Source organism: Epinephelus moara, chromosome 9 (assembly GCF_006386435.1).
Source record: "Epinephelus moara isolate mb chromosome 9, YSFRI_EMoa_1.0, whole genome shotgun sequence".
NCBI classification, from domain to species: Eukaryota; Metazoa; Chordata; class Actinopteri; order Perciformes; family Serranidae; genus Epinephelus; species Epinephelus moara.
Genome location: NC_065514.1, coordinates 338,849 through 360,754, shown reverse-complemented (window position 1 = coordinate 360,754; position 21,906 = coordinate 338,849). Strand labels below are relative to the sequence as shown.

The window sequence follows — 21,906 nt, the reverse complement described above, 5'->3', positions numbered from 1 at the left end:
GGGGACGGTGAAGGACGGGCCGACTTATGAGAGAATCGCCGAAGGACTGACCAGCCGCGGCTTCCCTCCCACGTCACTGTTTACATCACACGCTGAGCTACACGTTTTGTTACTTGCTCATGCCCCCCATTGCCCCGAAAAAGGCACATTCTGTATAAACAAAAGTAGGTAGGCGGCATTTTGCTGCACTCGCCGATTTTGTTTTTATACTGCCAATGCTGAAAAAAGACTGATTGGGCTTTCCTGCAAATTTGCACAATTCCTGTCTAAAAAGGGCTCATGATTCAGATTGCCACCTCTGAACTACACTTGTGTTCTGATTCAGATTGCCACCTCTGAACTACACTTGTGTTCAAAGAGCCCACATTAAATTGAAAATGGTGCCATTTGCTGTAGGCTATATGCCCTCAAAGCTGCAAAGCCATCTCTATTATGATTTTCTTGTCTTTTTTTGTAAAATAGTCAATAGCAATCATATGCTTCTTCTACATTCTGCCAATATATACACATACACCAATCATCCAGAACATTAAAACCACTGACAGGTGAAGTGAATAACTTTGACCATCTTGTTCCAGTATAAGGCTCTGCTGGGAAACCTTAGGTCCTGGCATTCATGTGGATACCACCTGACATGTTCAACCAAATAAAAAACCGTTGCAGACACAAACCATTGTGTTTGTGAGTGTGTGTGTGTGTGTGTGTGTGCACGCCCTAACTAGTAACTAGCGTGCCCCAGGGCCTATCATAATAGCCTGCTCTGGGGAATCAGACCTAAACACAAACACAAATGAAGCCCTATGCTAGGATCTTTGTCAAGAAACTGTTTGTGCGACCGTTAATTCAAGATTTAGAATTAGTCACTATAATCTTCTGCACCAGATTGATCTACTACTGTTCCCACCCGGGTCACAAACTGGTCTCTCTCCCGCCCTCTGGTAGGAGATACAGGAGCTTAAAGTCATGCACAAATAGACTTAAAAACATCTGATAAATCAGAACAATCCTGCTCTTCAACTGCAATCCACTATTTATTTACATGTGCACCAGCTTGATACAGCCTTTTCTTTTTACACTATTTATTTACAGTTTTATTAATGATTATGTTGTCTGATTTTTACTTGCTTGTTTTAATAACTACTCGGCATCTGATCAGACGTGGCACTCCTAATCTGGTTGTATATTCTTTGTACAATGACAATAAAGGCTTTCTAATTCTAATTCTTCTATTTCACTCCTCTGAAGCTGCATAAATATAACCGTGCAATATCTAAGGTGTGTATTAGACGTGGCACAGCAGAAGCTACATTTTTACACGCTACATGGCTGCGTGCAAAAGTACAACACTTTTGCAAAAATCTGTGATACCATGTCCTCCATTACAGCCAGAGTTATGTTCACTTGGAAAACTAACTGGTCTAAATTTCAGTTGCAACACTGTTTTTAAATTCATTAAGATTGCACTTGCTGTTGCAAGAAAATGTATAGCTCTAACGTGGAAATTTGATTACTCTGTCTTTGTCAAAATGGTTTTCAGATATAATAAATGTGTACCTCTGGAGAAAATAACATGCTCAGAGAGGCAGATGTTATCAGACTGTGTTTTGTTATGTCATATCGTATTTTATTTTGTTTTATTTGACCTTGCTGACCTTGTTGACAAGGTGATCCTGTCATATGGGAGGAAGGGAGGGGAAACTGTCTGGTCTAGTTGTGTTATTCTGTTTTTTAAATTTGAAAATGAAGAAGAAATTTTTTAAAAATCAGACGCACTTGGGGTGATGTGTTCACTAATTGTAGGTTTCTTTGTATCAGTGCTTCCCAGCTGGTCCATCCATGGAGTCCAGATTTCTCCTTAGTTAGATCAAGGTCTACACAGTTTTATATATTCAGCGCCATGCTTGTGTTTGGGCATGTCGTCAAGCTAGTTTGCTGTCTCTGTCAAGCAGCTTTCTGTTATTGCCTCAATCTATAGCAAGAAACGGCACTTCAGATCAGAAACTCTGTTTGACCAGTGACCCACTTTTGGATGGCCACCCACCAGTTGGAACCACTGCTTTAAAGGCACATTTAGGAACAAGAATTTTATCAAAAGTCATCTGTGTCAGACGGATATCAGCAGTGTCATGGTTGATGGTGATGTGGGTGTACTACTTGTTAGATAGGCAGGTTTCCGAGGAGGAAGTGAGAATAGACTCCTTTATATTTCAATGGTTTTCTGGCTGATTGGTGGGTATACCATGGGTAAACCCTCCACTACACCAGTGGATATCAGTTTTATCTCCAGTACAGAGGTCCATGAAGTGCTGGGTCCATGTCATTGGTTCGACAGCCCATTGGTTCGACATCCCATTAGTCCGACTGTCCGCGGTGCTGAACGGCTCGCAGCGGGCGTATGGTGCGCTGCGACCGGCTTGATGCGGAGCAGGCTCACGGCTTATGTGTTTGTCACTTTCTTTTTCATTTTAACACACACCATGATCTTTTCCTGACCCTAACCAAGTGGTTTTTGTGCCTAAACCTAAGCAGACCTTAACCACAGGGCATCATGATGATTTTGGAACAACGGGACTTCGGAACAATGAGTTTAATATGGTCGGAACAATGGGATGTCGAACCAATGGGCAGTTCCCGAAGTGCTTAGCCTAGCTTAGGACCAACACTGGAAGCAGGGGGAAGCAAACCTAGTTTATTCATCACCAACTCTCCTGTCCAGTGGCGATTTAGATGGAAATTATAGACCTTTTTCCAACTGGATCACTCCAGCCATCAGTGACTTAAAATGAATGAGGGCCAGGGGCGTAAAGTGGGATGACAATGTCCCCTTCCATACTTCCTGCTCCCATAGCTCTGGCCCCCCTACACGGACCACACTCATCTTCAAACTAGGCCTTCAGATTTGATCTCAGTTTCACACCTGTTAAGCTTCATGAACTGCTGTAACACAATCACATTGTCACAATCTGTCCACAGACACACATGGCAACTGTCTGTTCAAGGTGGGAATATGTAAGGTTCGATCATGGAATGAGGGGACGGAGTGGTCTCACATTTCAGCCATCACAGGAAGTACTAACAGTGCTGAAATTATTTCTGTATAAACACGACAGCCACCAGGATGGTATCATGTGCAGGATAGATGTGATGTTTTGACAATGTTACACATATGACCTACTGCAGGATATCTAAGAAGCAGCTAATAGCAGTTAGCAGGTAACTCAAACAAGAAGAACAGTGGCCAATAATTAACCAGTATTGGCCAAAAAACAGTGACTTTCAGAGCTCCTTACCCTCAAAGCAGAGGACCAGATCAGCCGCCATATCACATGAACAATAAATGATTGTTATTGCCATGTTAATGCCACTGTTATCAGTTATCTGTTACCATCACACCTCATTTGGTTCTGTGATGCCGGCATGCTGTCTTACATCACAATCAGGAGCAGAATGATGCTGCTGTTGTTTGGTTCTGTGTAAAAATAAGAAGGAGGCATAAAAAGGGACTCAGTAGTGTCCCTATTGTGATCTCTGTGTAAAAATGACAATATAAACACCTAGAAAAATACACATTATAGCTTCTAAGATAGTAAACAGCAGCCTCTTGAAGCATAAATTAAAAAAAAACATTCAAATTAAAAATCACTTGCCACTAAACTTTTATTGTTTGATAATGAATAAAAAACTACAGCATGTCACACATTAATCCAGAATTATATTAACTTTTAAGATACTCAGTACCACTTTAATTACACGTTTCTCAGATTTTATAAATTATGTAATAATAAAATGCTTGTATAGGTATAATTAAGATCTTTAAAAGAATTTTTGGCCTAATTTTATCCTTTTATTTAATTTCTTTCTGTTCCAATTTTTTTTTAAATTCACTTTTTATTTTTGTATTTTCAATGAATTTATAATGAATAAAACTTTAAATGCTGTACATTTACATTTACCAACTTGTTTGGCCAAAAACAATCTAAAAGCAGAATCTACAGTTAATATAAATAAAAGGTTATTTAACACATTGAAAGCAGCCCTGAGAAATACTGAGAATAAATATGAGAAAGAACTGGCTTCTAACACCATAAAGTCAAACACTGAGCTCTTATTTTTTCCATCGCCTCACTTCCGGTCGTATTGCTGCGGAGTGACACTCTTCACGCGCTCTCCCCGCCCCTGCCTCGCGCTGCCAAATAGTGCAACCGAGAGGAAATACAAAGACACCGACTGGCGCATTACGCTGTTTTTCCTTGCTTAATAGTGATCCGTCCTGCTGTTGAATGCGACAGTGGAGGAGACAGACAGACAGAGACAGACAGACAGACACAGAGGGCAGTCAGACAGCTCCATTAATAAAATGAGTTGTGATACATTCAGAGGTGTTAAAGCAACATTTTCTTCTCCTGTCAGAGCTGATTTACAGCTGCTAAATATAAAAACAAACACTAAAGTACAGAATACAGATGTTGTCATTAAAGGGACAGTTCACCTAAACATCTAAAATACATATTTCTCCTCTTACTTGTAGTGCTGTTCATCAGGTTAGATAGTTTTGGTGTGAGCTGCAGAGTGTTGGAGATATCAGCCGTAGAGATGTCTGCCTTCTCTCAGCTTGTGGTGCTCAAGGTGCCAAAAAAATACATTTGAAAAACTCAACATCAATGACTCTGTCCAGAAATCATGACCTGGTTACTCAAGATAATCCACAGACCTTGTTGAGAGCAGTTTCATGTCGGAACTATTTTCTTTCTACCGAACTACACTTGCCAACCGTATCACTGCGCAGAAGGAAGAGTGCATCTACTGCTAGCTCGCCGAGCTAACGCTACAGCTCAGCTGACACCGGCTGAGACAAGGAATTGCAAACAAGCTCAATTCTGACTCTTTCTATGATTCATTTTTCATCCACGGAGGGTTTATGTTTGTAAGATTTTACGTGAACCCAGATCTGTGATGTCATCACAATGTAAGGTCTATGGGACGAGCAGAAACCCGCAGGTGGAGCCAGCAGAAGAGACACTACTGCACGTAGTCAGTGGGCTGCGTACAGCGAAAGTAAACCCAGACGCTAGAAACTTTTTTGGGGCATGTGCCAGGTGAGCAGTTGTCCTTGGACTGAGCAGGCGCCATTTAAGGGTCTAGATCTTATAATACAGTCATTGTTTTTCTGCCCGTGAAGTTTGACTGGCGCTCTTTTGATTGCGTCATCAGTAGCGCCACCTACTGCTTATCTCAATAAACCAGCTCTAAAAATTCACACAACAGTGGTGAATGTAAAAGCACTATCAGCACTTGAGCAGTGACGTCCAGCGTCAGACACCAAAGAAAAAAGCTGTCCTTCCACATCGGCATGATACATGGGCGAATACCGGCAGCGTCGGGGAAACGCGGCGGAATAACAACGTAAGTTAAGAGGGCGGGTAGGAGCAGTGATGGATGGGTCCAACAATCACCGCCATGTTCTTTTGGTGCATAAACCAAACCATGTGCATGTCTTGGCTAAAGGTAACTGCATGTGTTTGTTGTTGACGGAAAAAAAACATCAATTGGCATTGTTGTACTAAGTTGACGTAGCACTTTTATTTTGAAAGAGACTGTATGAAAATGTTAAATTTCCTATGAAAACAGAAGTGTATTTTGAAAACCAATGCATGTAACAGGCTGAAGTTGACACGGTGTCCCAGAACCTTAACCACCAACACACCCAGGGTACCTCGGACGTCATATGTGGACGTGGAAAGTCCATGACCAAACGTCAATATGTGACGAGGTCGTAGTGAGAACATGTTGGATCCTCAGAGTCAGGTAATCATTCTCTGAAACTAGTTATCCTTTGACTCACTGTCCACAGTTAGACACCAACTGTACTCATTAATCCAACCCTGCTCTTAACAAACTGGATACTGATGGTGTCAGGAAGACATTTGTTGACTTAGAATAACCCGTCTGAGACGACTGATGTTGGCTTCATGTAATATCTACAGTGCTTTACACATGCATCTTCTTCTGCTCCCAGATCTCCTGCTACAAATTAAAGAGACAGCATCGCCTGCAGCAGCTGTGGAGCTCTTCACGGTTCAGCGGACGCTGCGGACAAAAAAAACCCAACATGTCAAACCAGTCAACGTCCTGTTGTCGACTCTCAGCTACAGTGTGGTTTTACAAACTGACTGGACTTCTACTCTTCACCAAACATCCCAGGACTACAAATCCCATCATACACTGCTGAACAGAACTACAAGTTTGAAGCTAGCAGAGCACGTTTCCTCTCAAAGCACTGACAGTCATTTCTGATTATCTTATGAAACTAGTAACTGCTTGGCCTGACGTCATACTAGAGGCCGATGCTGTTGTGATACATACAGGTCACTCTCAATGTGAATATATGAATTAAATCATATATTTATATTTATATATTTATTTATTATATTAGTGAAGTTACTCCAGATCTTCCATGTATCCCCTGGTGACTGTAGGAGTGTCTCCTGAGCTGTAAGCACCTGGTTTGGAAGGAAAAGACCGACTGACACCATCTGGGTTTTGTAAGTCAGGGTTTATTATGAAATTCTCACATTTAAATTAAGAGTCAAATGATGCTCAGCTATGACAACGCTACAATCAGCTGTTGTGCTCTCAACAATACGAGACGCAAACTTTTCACATTCTTTTTTGCAACATATTTTTGTTGTAAGAAAGTTAAATGTTGTGTTCACACCAAATGCGAGGCAATTTTGTGTTGACTCGCTTCATACGCACGAATAACTCGGGTCATACGTGTTTGAAATCCCTAAATCAATCAATGGACTTCCACCAGTACGTCCTCGGCGTCATATGTCCCCAGAGACTCTCAATGCTGATTGGCTATTGTGTTGTGATTTGGTAGCTGGAGTTCAGATTTTTCCAGCATATGGAGCGAAATCGAGCTACCTGCTTTATTTCAGCCACTTAATTCACATATTTCGTGTCCATCGTGTCCATTACGCCGCCTGGTGGGAATTCATGTCTAATCACGTGTTACATTGACTTAACCTTTATTCGCGCCCAGTGTGAACACAACATAACACGTAACGTTCAAAGTGGAACAAAGATGAAAAACAAGAAGATCATGTCCGTCTCCATCCATCTATCCTTCTATCTCACATTCCTTTGAACTGCTGCATGATGGACAGAAGATGTTCGCTGCGTTTCTGGATGCTGCTCTGCTCCTCCTTCAGCCGCTCCTGCTCCTGCAGCACCTCCTCCTGAGGACCCATCACACAGACAGACAGAGGGAGGGAGGGAGGGTTTGTTTAAATGTGATGCTCCCACATTCCAGGCATCTGCTTTAGCTCACACTTAAGCCCCTTTTACACTGCACAAAAACCCGCTAACACCTGCTAACACCTGGCTTGTGAGGTTACACGTGTGTGCGCTTGAACGCAAGACCAGCGAAAGCACGTGAACACACATGAACGCGGTGCCCATGTCTCACGGTCTCGCGCAATCATGCACACGTGAGCGCGTTGCACAGAGAGGCAGTCAGAGCTACAGGCTACAGTGAGGCTAAAAACAGAGTTCAAATGACGTTTTTCCAAACAACTTTTTATGTCGGGGCTTCAGGACACTTGGATCACTACGGACGAGCAGTATGGAGATATTTTGTGGTTTCAATTATGTGTTTTTGGACGTTTGAATCTGGGGCGTCGTCAGCCTCCATTAGGTGGAGTTGTGTTGCTACCCACTCTCCTCTTGGATCTCCACAAGTGATGTGAGGACTCTAAAACTTCACCTGAGCCTCCCTCGGCATATGGGTGAGTAGATAATGGCTGAATTTTCATTTTTGGGTGCACTAATCCTTTTAAGGACACAGCGTGCAATGAACAGGAGAACAACTGCGAGAAAATCCACAAGACCAAAGAACAGGATGGGTGTGTTTACTGACTCTGAGCCTGCAGAGCTCCCTCCTCTCTCGGTCGTTCTCCTCGGCTCTCGCTCGGAGCCACGCCTCATTTTGAGAGCGATGTCGGTCCAGCATCTCCTGCAGCTCCTGACACACACACAAAACAGCACAAAACATATGTCCAGATGTTCTGTGCTCCTAATTTAGCATGCTAACAAGTCCCAAATCATTCTGCCATGCTAACATGTTAGCATTAGCATGTTAACAATGCAGTAGTTGGATAAAAGGGATTAAATTAGACATGTTAGACGATATTCAGTTGGTTGAGATCTGATTGGATGAAGCGATGAACCTGCTGCTGTTGTTGTCTGCAGGCTTCATGAGCTTCTTTGTCTCTTTGCAGAGCAGCAGCAGCTTGAGACAACTCTGACTTCTCTCTGAGGAAAGAAAAGAAATTCAGATGTAAAGAAATTAATACGAGTTTGACAGCCTAGTTATATGAATATTTAGAGAGAAGAAGGCGATGAGCAGCACAACAAGCCTCTATAATCTAGTTCCCCATGTTCTCGAAAGAAATCGAAACCACTTTGTTCAGGTTTCAAAGGTTGAAGTGTTTATGAGAGGCGTCTGATGTTGATCCAGGTGTCAAAGGAGTTATCAGCTAATCAGTCAACCAGACCATCTCTTCAAAGAGAATCCAGCTGGATCAGTATTTGGCATTAATGATCTGATGTAATACCTAATGCAAACAAACTAAACGTGTTCATGTACCGGTCCAGTTTGAGGAACTCCTGGTCGAGCAGAGCGAAAGCTGTCTGGATCATTTTCATGGCCTGATCTCGCACTGCACTGAAGTCTCTGTGGACAAACACCTGCAGGACGAAACAACACATCACCTGTGTTACTAGAGAGCTTTGTCTTGTTTTAATCTTACTTCATGTACAGTCATCACCTGAGCATTAGCTGCGGGGCCCCTGGGCTGGCTGAACGCAGCCGAGTCGCTCAGCTCGTAGCGAACATTGGGAACCTTTGTGGGAGTGAAGCTGTCGAGACCAGAATGAAACCAGAGTGTTAGACTGAGAGCTGAGAGTCAAACAGAGCGTGACATGAAGCTGAAACTGCACACACACAGTAAGACGAAACAGAAACACAGGTGTGTGAGGCTGCTGCTGACCTGTGGCTGACTCCCTGCAGACCAAACTCCGACAAAATCTCCTTCATCACTGTGGAGAAAAAATCCAGTGTTCACACAGCTACTCCAGCACAATCAACGACTTCCAGGTGAAGACTTTCTGAAAGTGTTTGCGGTTCTCCTCATCTGTACTATTCTTGTACATGAAATCTATTTGGCCAGATTGACATTTCATGGTGTGTTCCTGCTCCCCAGAGGACGAACACTTTAATGTGGCCTCATCTGTGAACCACAATCCCCCAGTGTTATGTTCTCAATAGCTAAGCTGAGTCCTGCTGCTTTGTAGCATCATAACCAATCACCACTCTTCCACATAGAGTTTTCCTTTAGGCATTTTTGTCATCAAGAAAACTATATATGAAGAATCCAAAAACGGAAAGGTTAAAGGTTTAACATTAACTGTCGCTGTCTGAATAAAGGCAGTAAGAATAACTTCATATTTTAGCTCCACTGTTGGTATGAACAGTTAAATCATCCGGATGAGAGTCAGATATTTGCTGTAAAGCACGCTGCAGGCCCTCGTGTTAATGTGGTGTTTCAATAAAATAAATAAGGAATAATGTACCTGGTTGTCTCTCTGAGGGGTTGATGAGTTTCATCACCTTCAGGTCATTAAACTCCTGCTCTTCATTCTTTCCTCCGAACACGTACAGCTGTCGACCAAACGCACAGAAAAATCTTATTTAAAAAGACATGACAATAATGCCACAGGGTAAAAGGGTCATGGTAGGTTAACAAACAAATAAATTATGAAGCCAGGGGAGGGGGGATATCGTAAGAAATAATTCAGATTCTCCAAGATTAATGTTTTACAGGAAAAAAATGGGATATTCTTTGAAATTACAGAGGTAAAATTATTAGAAAAACCCCCCAATTAATGCAAAAACAACCTTGAACATTCTCTGAGATCCTGAAGTCAGACATTTGAGAGTAAATACTGAGAAATTCACATTTATTTATTTAAATTTATGTGAGAAAAATGAAGAAAAAAAAATGCTCTCTCAATTTTTAAAAAAAAAAAATTGATTTATTTATTCATGCATTTTTAAGGAACCCCATTGCTTCAGTTTGCAACGTTGGATCAACCTTAGAATTTCTGAGTTTTACTAACAAATGCATGAATTTATAATATACAAACATATTCAAGTTTTTATTGAGATTGTGTAATTTCTTTTTTTACTTGTGGATTTACCACCTAAAATTCAAATAATATCTCCAGTTTTTTTTAAATAAATTTATGACTTTAATGTAACCCCAGAATTTTTTGTTTTTTTGTTGTTTTTTAAACTACAATGGCCCTTATATACTGTTGTACAATAATAATCTCAAATGGTCTAATTAAAAAAAAAGGTTTGGTAACACACTGACGTGGCTGTGGAGGATGAAGGCGGTGTGTCCGTGTCGTCGAGCCGGAGGAATCCCGACGTACAGAGGAACCTTCCACTTCATCTTAGCTGCAGAGACACAATGTGAAATATATAATCAATATATTTCTATCCTTTGACTTTCCTTATAATAAATCATATATTTCTCAGTCAGTTCATCTGCAGTGTTTCACTCACAGATGCTGAGTTTATGGATTTCATTGGATGACGTCACCGTGCCGTCCTCATTCGTGCTTTTGCCCCCAAACAGGTAGATATCCTTCAACACAGATTTAACACAGAGACAAATTAGATTTAGTTTATCAAAGACTACTTTTACTAGACTATTTCTATTAATGTTTACATCTGCTCTGATTTCCTTTCATATTTTAGACCTTTTCAAGCTCCTGTTTTGAGAGTTTGTTGGATTTCTGCCCTGATTTAGAGAAAAAATATATTTCATTCGGCTGAATTTGTGCCTCCACGCCAGTGACAGGTGTGGCTGTATGTTTTCGGGTTGTCATCTGTCCGTCTCATTCTCATGAACGCAATATCTCAGGAGCACCTGGAGGATTTTTTTTAAAAAATTTGGCACAAACGTCCACTTTGACTTAACAATGAAGTGATTAAAATTTTGTGGTCAAAGGTCAGTGTGACCCCACAAAATGAGTTTTGGCCATAACTCAAGAATTCATACGCTAACTATGACAAAATTTCACATTAATGTCTAACAGGATAAAATAATGAAGTGATGACATTTTATATTCAAAAGGTCAAAGGTCAGCTTCACTGTGGCATCATAATCGTTCTGCAAAAACACTTTTTCTGGCCATAATTTAACACCATATCTCAGGAACAGAAGGGGAGACATTTGGTCAGATACTGAATTGGTGACTCGAATCTTGAAACTGTGCTGATTGTATTGATCTTCTGCACCCTAAAAAATCCTGGGTTAAAATCAACCCAACTTGGGTTTTTTTTAACCCAACGCCTGGGTAACTATTGGACCAACCCAGCAGTAGTTAATTTGACCCAACAAAATGGGTTACACATTTAATTCAAATGCTGGGTCAAATTAATTTCAACACTGGGTAAATTCTACCATATGAATTGGTTAAATATTATGCAAATTATACTTCATATAATATTCCACCCAAATGCTGATTCATATAAACTGCAATGGGATAATTCTACCTCAAAAATGGTGATTATCGTGATGTTGTGTTTTACTGTAACAGAATACCCATGTCTCGTAAACAGTTAAATTACAAACCCTCTAAAATACATCCTATATTTGCTCATGCGAATATATTATGCAATAAATACTTTTAAACAATGTTAGAATCTTAGAAAAACATTTATTCTATTTTTGGCAGATCAGAGGATTAACGTGCAAAACAATCTTCAACAATTGACAGCAGTGCAAAACTACATGAATAAATGTACAATATCTTGTGTTTAAGACTTTTAAAAGTGAAAATGAAAAACAGACCATTACTATGTCAAAAGTAATCAACTAACTACAGTATTAAAATCGTCAAACATGGCCAAATTAAACTACATTTAATGCCTCAACTCCTACAAGTGCTGTCGGGTTGACGCACCAAGACACACTTTAGTATGACATGCACCGGGCAGCAGCATTTTTGGATTCCCCAAGTAACTGCCGCACTATAAAGAGTGAGAAAGTCTGCACTAGGGTGGGTGGAAGGTGAGGTGGATAGGTCAAACAAACTCCAGACTTGTACGTGTGTGTGTGTGTGTGTGTGTGTGTGTGTGTGTGTGTGTGTACTTTATCATGGTGTGCAGTCAGTGTTTGTCCGCTGCAGGCTGCAGGTGATTCTCCCTTCACCTCCCATTTCTGCCAAACCAAGCTCTCTGAAATCAGGAGAGACCCAAAGGTCAGAGGTCAAATCACAAGTCAGACAAACTTTGTTAGATGTACACTTTGTATGGAAGTCTAGGGCTGACTGCACTGAAGTGAAATCAGTCCATTTATTAGATTATATATTATATTTCATTCAATTTCTATTTTTGAAGTATAAAAATATAAATGTTGATCTTACATTGATTTCCAGTCAAAAGCATTTAAAGAAACTTTAATTATTTATAATTAATGTTTAAATGGAAACACAACACTTGACGATCCCAAACTTGTTTTCCATATATATATTCCTGTATAACCTGACTCAGTGTTTACCTGTGTTGAGGACATGCAAGTCTTTACAGAAGTCTCCACCTGCCTCACATCCTCCAAACATGAACACCTGATCTCCGACCAGAGCAAAACTCTGACCAAACCTTCACAGACACAGATACTAAGGTTAGTGTCAGTGTTAATAAGAATCACAACCACTGTGCATTTTAATATAATACAATACAATATTCCTGTAACAAATCCTCCCTGTGTGTATCTGATGATCAGAGTCTTACAGCGCAGGAGGCAGAGAGCCGCTGGTTTTTACCGGTGTCCAGGTGAGAGACACTGAAACAGAAAGAAAACACAGACACACAAACTTATGACAGGCTGAGTCTTTTAAAAAGCAGAACGCTCTCAGTCTGTGTAAACTGATTTTCATAGAAATATAGACGACAGTAATTCTGAAAGCTAACTGAGAGTTTGGAAAATGATCAGCAGGGATGAAGAGGAATCAGGACCAGTAGTTAAAGGAACACTTCACTTCTTAAATTATCATTTGCATATCAAGATCTTTATGAAGATGATGATGTATGGACCTGTGTTGAAGACCAAGAGATCATCAGATGGATTCCCTCCCAGACTGCCTCCGTACACGTAGATGTTGTCTCCTACGGCAACAGAGCTGTGGCTGAGGGTCCTGAGGGCCACACCTCCGACTGCTAGGCCCTCCCAGGTCAGAGACACTGTCAGAAGATGGAGACACATCACAGCACTGTTAGGCTTCACTTTACTCTTCATTAATGTAACATTAAAGCAACACTAACAACACAAAGAAACATTAGCACAAATGAACCGGGACATGTTTCTCCACCTGCTGTAACGTCCTCACCTATATCAAAGCTGTAGACTCCTGGGAGACACTCAGTGGCGTCAGGGCTGGACGCTCCTCCAAACAGATACAGCTTCCCTTTCACAACACTAATAAAGAAGACAGGTAAAGCTATGGGAATGTGTCATTATCAACAGTGAGTCTGCCCCCTAACTGTAGGCCTAAGCAACCAGCAACTAATATATGTTGCTGTACCAAAGAGTGTGTCCTTCTCTGGCTGAGGGAACGTCTCCGCTCTGAGGAATCTCCTCCCACATGACATCATCAGGAGAAACTGCACACAAGAACAAAAGCTCTGGTTAGTAGTGGCGTGAGTTGCCGAGTGTTGGAGATATCAGCTGTAGAGATGTCTGCCTTCTCTCCAATATAATGGAACTAGATGTGTGTGTGTTCCACGTTTTTCTCCTCACTGACTTGGTCAATCCATGTGAAATTTGGCACAGTGGTAGAGGGTCATGGGAGGATGCCAATGAAGCAATATTACATCAATTGGCCAAAGGGGGGCGCTATAGCAACCGATTGAAATTGCAAACTTTGAATGGGCATATCTCATGCCCCGTATGTCGTAGAGACATGAAACTTTGCACAGAGATGCCTCTCCTCATGAGGAACACATTTGCCTCAAGAACCCATAACTTCCGCTTATATAGATTTTCCGCCATTTTGAATTTTTTGAAAAACACTTCAAATGGATCTCTTCCTAGGAAGGGGGTCCGACATCCCATTGTTCCAAAATCTCAATGTTTCGACATCCCATTGTTCCGACCATATTAAACCCATTGTTACGAAGTCCTGTTGTTCCAAAATCTAATTTTTCATTGTTACAAAATAACTGTTTCATGGTTAAGGTCTGGTTAGGTTTAGGCACAAGAACTACTTGGTTAAGGGTTAGGAAAAGATCATGGTTTGGGTTAAAATTATAACTTTCAACATCGCTTCTACTTCCTCAAAACAGGGCGACCATTGTCGTCATGGCAACAGTAAACAACACGACAACATGGTGTCTTGCTGCTTTCCCTTGCTGCTTGCTTTTTCAACTTTTTGCATTGCAACATGGAGATTTCGGAACAACGGGACTTCGGAACAATGGGATGTCGAAGCATTGAGATTTCGGAACAATGGGTAATTTTCGGAATAATGGGATGTCAAAATTATGACATGGCACCCCTAGGAAGTTTGAGCGATCTGCATGAAACTGGGTGATGTAGAGGTAAAAATCGGTGCCTGGAATTGGGCCTGTAGGCTCCCGACCTTGTCCTCCACTTGACTTCACAGTTGTCCTCTGATGTCGATCTGGTACCTTGGATTCAGCTAAGTAATACTCAAAGAGACACTGGAGACAGGCAGAGTCCGATGCAATCGAGTTTAATGTGTTCACAAGCTTCAATACATACAACTCATCGAGTCAAGCCCCGGAGCTGGACTGAAAACTCACTTCCAGCGCGTCTGCTTTTATGCTGGTGGAGACTGGAGAGAGTCTCCACCTCTTTCTGCTAATCCATCCCACTTCAATGCAAAGCTATTGGTGGCAATCTTTTTCTTTTTGTCCAGTCGTGAACAGGCCCGATTTTAATGGTGTATCACTTTCATTTTGAGTCTGGAAGTTCCCAAATTTTCCACCCTTAGCTTTAGATTTGCTTTCACTTTATTTTTAAAAAACATGTGAATCTTAGGGACTTTCTTTATGCAGTCCCTTGTGCTCTTATACAATATAAACTTTTAAATGTGCATCAGGTAGTGCAAACATTTGAGTGTGTGTGTGTGCTATCATAATACAGAACATGATAGGTTATGTGTGTGCTCTGTAGTGTGAATACAATGTTGACTCATAACTCTAATTTGTGAACACTTTAACATGTATAACAATGCTTTATCCCATATAGATGCATTTCAATCGGTTTTACAAGATCTTATACAGAAAACATGGTTATTTGATGGTTATATGGCTTTGTTTCTTAATCAACTTATGCCAAAAAATACAATATAAATGGGACTTTTAGCATCTTTTATTCGTACCTGTTAGCATGTAGAAGTCATTGAAGTAAACAATGATGTCCTCCTAAATAAAGAAGAAGACCATTAGACGATTAGATCCCATGTTTCAGCCATGTGTTGTGTGCACATGTTAAGCAGGCAGCTGTCAGATCTCCCTGAATTAAGAAGGTTTGAAACAGAACTGCAACGATAAGTTGATTGATTGATTCGTTAATCAAAAGAAAATTAATCACTAACTGACTTGATAACCGATCAATCATTTCAGTTGTTCTTCAAGCAAAAATGTCAAACACTTGCTGGTTCCAGCCTCTTAAATGTGAGTACTGCTTGTCTTTGTCATTTATAAAGAGGCTTCAGGTTTTGGACCTTTGGTTGGACGATCGATGCAATTTAAAGACATCACTTTGGACATTTGCAACACGTTCTCATCCTAACTCATCAAATAAAGCCGCTTTGTCAATGGACTTACATGTTAATATGACGCTTCAGGTACCCTCCTGCATCTGTTCCAGTGTTCACAGACGGTGTCTCAACTGATACTTCTTATATTCTTTGCGTCTTTTTAATATACGCCTCCAATTGCACAGGAAATGTACAAATTCTTTTTCAAAACTTGAAATGCTGGTAAAATACTTTGTGTTTAGGTTGATTTCCTGAGGTTTAGGCAACGAAAGGACGTGGCTAGGTTTGGAAAAAAACACCATGGTTTTGCTTACAGTTCACACCAAAGCCAAACAGTGTCCTCCTGGGTGAAAGTCCGGAGCTTGTGTGACCCATCCACCTCCCCTCATTGGCCCTATGAGGACTTTCATGTTCTTTATATTACGGTAGTTGCTGGCTGCATTAAAAACTGCATCTGTGTCTGACGTCGACATCCACTCATAAAGCATTAGTATTTGATGACTTGGGTTGTTGCCCGCTGCCACTAAAACTGATGCTTCTGGTGCGTATCATACTGCTACGTAAGGTACTTCTGTGCGTCGGTCTCTGGCGCAAAAATCACTTACAAAGCGGCGGTATTTGAGGAGTTGGGAGGAGAACAGGCTCGCATCTTTCACATTTTTTTTAATTTCTTTTTAGACTAAATGATTAATCGATTAATCGTGACAGTAATTGGCAGATTAATTGATAACGAGATTAAAAATTCACCTCCTGACTCATGCTGGAGGATCCTCCGAACAGAAAGGCGACGTTTCCTGCCACAGCTAACGCGTGGCCCTGCCTGTGACAGAAGACATGGACAGTAAGAATGAGTCTGCAGATCCAATAACTAGTTCATCTCAGCATCACTCCATGTGAAGCCTTGAATTCATCACATTGTTAAAAACTATCCTGCAGAGAGGATGAATCATCAGTCTGGTGTCAGGATGGCATATTCACTGTTACAGGAAGAACAGTGACCCACCTGGGACTCGGGGCCTCTCCCCTCATCTCCTTCTCCAGCCAGTGACCGCTGGCTAATGCCATCTTCACATCTGCTGTCTCACACACACACACACACACACACACACACACAGTCACCATCTGAATTGTTCAGGATTCTGAGTCACAGGTGAAACAACTTGCCCCACTGGGGAGGTTTTAACCTTGATCCTCTCTGTTGTTTTGTCTCTTAGTCATCACAGTATCTTTATTATATTTCACTCTGCTGCGCACACAATGAGTGATGAGTTGCTATATGTCGTTATTGGAGCATCACATGACTCATAATCCTGCGCTGTGAGACAAAGAAGTAGGCCACACTTTACCTCTATATTCCTGTAAGTATTTAAAAACCCTTCTGTTCTCTTAATATTCTTGTAGGTGTGACATCATCTGTTGTAACTCCCAAACACATTAGGTCTCATTCATGAAACATGAGCAGAACAAATTTGTGTGTAAACTGTTTGCAGAAGGAAATATGTGTATTTCAGCATTCATCAATATGTTAATAGCTCCAATATTTTTGTAGCTACTAACAAAATCTCCACCTGTGTCTGACTGCTGTGTAAATAAGATATTGCACATAAATGTTGCTTGTCATTAGGAATTACAATTTTAATTCATATTGTGTTGTGTTATGTTCACAGATGCCTTTGAAACACTTAAGTTAAACCAACACGTTCTCACTCCGACCTCGTCACATGTCCACGTTTGGTCATGGACTTTCCACATCCAAATATGACGTCCAAGGTACCCTGGGTGTGTTGGTTCTGGGACGCCGTGTCAATTTCAGCCTGTTGCATGCATTGTCTTCTTTCAAAATACACTTCTGTTTTCACAGGAAATGTACAGTTTGCATACAGTCTCTTTCAAAATAAAAGCACTATGTCGGTACAACACCGCTAATTTACGTTTTTTTTTTCTTCAACATTTTCTTTTCTTTTTTCTTCCTTGTAGTGGCTTTAACGTCTTGGATGGTTCTTACAACAGAGAACACAGAGTTAACAGAACCTGTTACCTGACAGCTATAAACCCTCAAAATCTGATGTCATTTCTCCTCGAGGTGGCACTACAGCAACATGATACATTTAAATGTTCATATCTAGATGCAGGTGAATAAATTCTCAACATTTTCTTTTGTCACAAACATATCAGACAATGTGTGGCCTTGGTGTGGACTAATTTAGAAAGCTGACGTCCTCAGCAGATGACACCTACCTGTTGAGCTCTGTGTCCTTCAGGATGTTGACGTCTTGCTTTTTCTAGTTCTGTTGTTGTTTTATTGAAGCTGCACTGAGCCACAGATGAGTCATCTCAGCTCGCGGTCCAACAGCTGTCCTCTGTGTCTCAGCTTTCAGGTAAGCTACACTTTCCTCTGCAGGTACGCTGTTGCCCAGCAACGCCTCCAAACACAATGCCCAGCAGAGCAGGTCAGCGTTGAACAGGACACAGTGAGAACAGTGAGAGGAGATGATTCAGTCCTGGCTGCTGTCGCTGTTCCTTTACAGGAGAGAAAATAACTCTGATAAGTGATTACAAAATGTAATAGTGTGTGCGTGTGTGTGTGTGTGTGTGTGTGTGTGTGTGTGTGTGTGTGTACATTCACACAGATGGGTGACAAAGATAAAACCTGAATACATGAGTGGAGAAACATAAAGATACAAATGCTTCCACACAGATGCACTGCATGGTATGTACTCACCGGCCACTTTATTAGGTACACCTTCAGGTTGGACCCCCTTTTTAATTCTTGGTGTCACAGACTCAACAAGGTGCTGGAAACATTCCTCAGAGACTTTGGTCCATATTGATGATGACATCACACAGTTGATCCATGATGAGAATCTCCCGTTCCAGCACATCCCAAAGGTGCTCTATTGGACTGAGATCTGGTGACTGTGGAGGCCATTGGAGTACAGTGAACTCACTGTCATGTTTGAGATGATGTGAGCTTTGTGACATGGTGCGTTATCCTGCTGGAAGTAGCCATCAGAAGATGGGTACACTGTGGTCATAAAGGGATGGACACGCTCAGCAACAATACTCAGGTAGGCTGTGGTGTTTAAACCATGCTCAGCTGGTACTAAGAAAATCTCCCCCACACCATTACACCACCAGCAGCAGCCTGAACCAGCTCGTCTTCACCATGTCTACATGACTAAATGCATTGAGCTGCTGCCACATGATTGGCTGATTAACTATTTGCTCTAACTGGTCTTAAATAGATCATGTAAACTCTCAACAGTGTTCAGGCACTTTATTTATGTCAGCTGCAGGTAAAATGATCCTCCAGTCTGAAAATGAGTGATGTATCTGTGTTCAGATGGACACTGACTCATCTCATGTGGACTGCGGACGAGAACACAATGATGCTGTCACCTGTGTTGACACTGTCTCACATCTGATTTGTTTATTCAAATATGATCACAGCTTGTTTCTACCTCTGAGGCTTTTATAACTACTGGAAGTCCGGACACACTTGAATGAATGATTATTGTTTTATTTTGGTTACATACATCTTGAGGAGCAAAGATTATTTGACACGAATTTTCTCACAGCCAAAGGATAACCCAGAATATCAACGATACCAACAAGAGGAAATAATTAAATTAATTAATTAATAAGTAAATAAATACATTATACTCTAAATTAGAATCCTGTAATGTTTACAATTTAATAATTTTATTTTATAATCCATAGTCCATATCATAGTTTGACCCCCAAAACTGAAACACATCATTATTATTATTATTATTATTATTATTATTATTATTATTATTATTATTATTATCACCACACATAGCCTATGGCACCACACATAGCCTATGGACTTTTAAATAATTAAAAAAAACTCCTATTATTGTTATTATTATTATTATAATAATTATTGCACATAGCCTATGGACTTTTAAATAATTAAACAAAACTCCTATTATTGTTATTATTATTATTATTATTATTATTATTATTATTATTATTATTGCACATAGCCTATGGACTTTTAAATAATTAAAAAAATAAATTAAAAAAATCCTGTTATTATTATTATTATTATTATTATTATTGCACATAGCCTATGGACTTTTAAATAATTAAAAAAAAAACTCCTGTTATTATTATTATTATTATTATTATTATTATTACACATAGCCTATGAACTTTTAAATAATTTAAAAAATAGATAAATAAAAAGCTTCTGTTATTATTATTATTATTATTGCACATAGCCTATGGAATTTAAAATATATTTTTTTAAAACTCCTGTTATTATGATTATTATTATTATTATTATTATTATTATTATTATCATTACACATAGCCTATGAACTTTTAAATAATTTAAAAAATAGATAAATAAAAAGATTCTGTTATTATTATTATCATTATTATTATGATTATTATTACTATTATTATTATTATTATTATTGCACATAGCCTATGGACTTTTAAATAATTAAAAAAAACTCCTGTTATTAATATTATTATTATTATTATTTGTTTCTTTGTTTATTTATTTCCAGTGGATGCTTGGTATCAGACCCCTCTAAATGATGAAGAGGAGGAGGAAGACATATGATCATATTTCTCCTGATCAACACCAAACAGGAGGCTGACATGTTTCTAAATATAGAAATAGCTCAGTGTGATGGAGCCGCTGATCTTTAAGACGTCTCGTGCTGCGTCTGATTCTGTGATTGATGATGTAAGGTCACGTTTCCCTCCGTCACCACTCCTGTGTTTTTAAATGATGTTTTATTCACACACACACACACACACACACACACACACACACACACACACACACACACACACAACCACAGCCGCCTACACGTGATACACTCGTCTATTAAGATCCATCTGCTACTGTCAGAAACAACCGGAATACAGATCCACTTTCAAAAATAAAATCCACATGTATTCATGAGCACAATATTTGAAAGTAATGAAAAGGTTTTAGACCAGGACGAATCACGTGTTTAAAGGAGGTTAATATTTAAAGAAGAAAAAGAAAATTCATTAAGTCTGAAAACATGTTTGCACATTGTGTTCTTTCCGAGCGCTTTTATTTTGACGGCATAATGTTATTTCCGGTTTGGTACTGGTTCTGTTATTGCCCGAGAAACGGAGGGATGCTGCTGCAGATCTCTTCTTCTGTCATCCTCTTATATGACCTTTAATCTGTTATTCTCATTATTCTTACTTCCTGTGTGTACAAATCAAACACACCGTGTCCGTGTCCTGTGTCCTGGACCGGTCTGACCCGGGTCAGTCAGCCCAGAACCGGTCCAGGGCTTTAAAAACCAGTAATGTATTCGATTGGACCGCAAGTCAAGTGCAGTCGATGAGACAGGAAGTGAAGTGATGTGGCTTTCAAAATAAATGTTACAGGTGTCCAGAGAAGATGAAGAAAAAGGATATTGTTAAACAGATTATCAGAGAGTAGTAAATTAATCAAGGACCAGTTAAGTGAATACAAACGGTGAACACAACCACATCTCTTACTTTAGCACCTTATGAACATTTTTCTACCCATTAACTATGATGTACTAAAGGTGCTTTTAATCTTTTAATGAGACTAATTAATGGATTAATATATTAATGTATTTCATGACAAATTATCTCCACGAACATTTAAGGCATTAAAAATAAAACAGCTTAAAATTTACTAAATAAAAATAAAACTTAAAATCTTAAAGGACTTTATTTGGGGGGTGGATTTAATGTTAAATGCATTAATTGAGGCTTTTTAACACATAAGTTCAAGGGTATCAGTGATGTAACTTTCTTTATTTCAACCCCTTACAAACCCCTTAATGTATTCAGGAAAAAAAAATATATAACAATCCATTAATGTACCCTTTACTCTATTTATGTTGTAAATTAAGTGAATTGAAATTAGGTTGTTTTGAAGGGTTTAGCCTTCGCTTTTCAAACTACAAATTACGGGATCTTTTGCTACCAATCACCTTGATTCTAATAAAATTTCAGGGGTAAATTGTTCATTTGTTAAGGGCTGTGTTTGTT

The 21,906-nt window shown here is 39.9% G+C and overlaps 1 protein-coding gene across 3 annotated transcripts; it reads right to left on the bottom strand.

Moving 5' to 3' along the window:
* Nucleotides 1-6,558: 6,558 nt before the first annotated feature.
* zmp:0000001301 (rab9 effector protein with kelch motifs) lies at nucleotides 6,559-18,227 on the bottom strand. Of its 3 annotated transcripts, none has more exons than XM_050053466.1 (19): nucleotides 18,100-18,219; nucleotides 16,865-16,941; nucleotides 16,609-16,681; nucleotides 15,481-15,523; nucleotides 13,660-13,738; nucleotides 13,465-13,553; nucleotides 13,172-13,318; nucleotides 12,869-12,920; nucleotides 12,636-12,736; nucleotides 12,228-12,313; nucleotides 10,634-10,715; nucleotides 10,440-10,525; nucleotides 9,637-9,724; nucleotides 9,054-9,102; nucleotides 8,832-8,922; nucleotides 8,651-8,751; nucleotides 8,232-8,316; nucleotides 7,922-8,026; nucleotides 6,559-7,241 (listed from the first exon to the last, which is right to left on the bottom strand). In XM_050053466.1, exons 2-19 carry the CDS (start codon nucleotides 16,924-16,926, stop codon nucleotides 7,137-7,139), a joined length of 1,524 nt encoding a protein of 507 aa, XP_049909423.1. In that variant the 5' UTR covers nucleotides 16,927-16,941; nucleotides 18,100-18,219; the 3' UTR covers nucleotides 6,559-7,136. The 3 variants fall into 3 exon arrangements, with proteins under 3 accessions (XP_049909423.1, XP_049909422.1, XP_049909424.1); XM_050053465.1 differs by having other exon boundaries at nucleotides 16,865-16,937; XM_050053467.1 differs by lacking the exon at nucleotides 16,865-16,941 and having other exon boundaries at nucleotides 18,100-18,227.
* Between the last annotated feature and the right edge of the window lie 3,679 nt (nucleotides 18,228-21,906).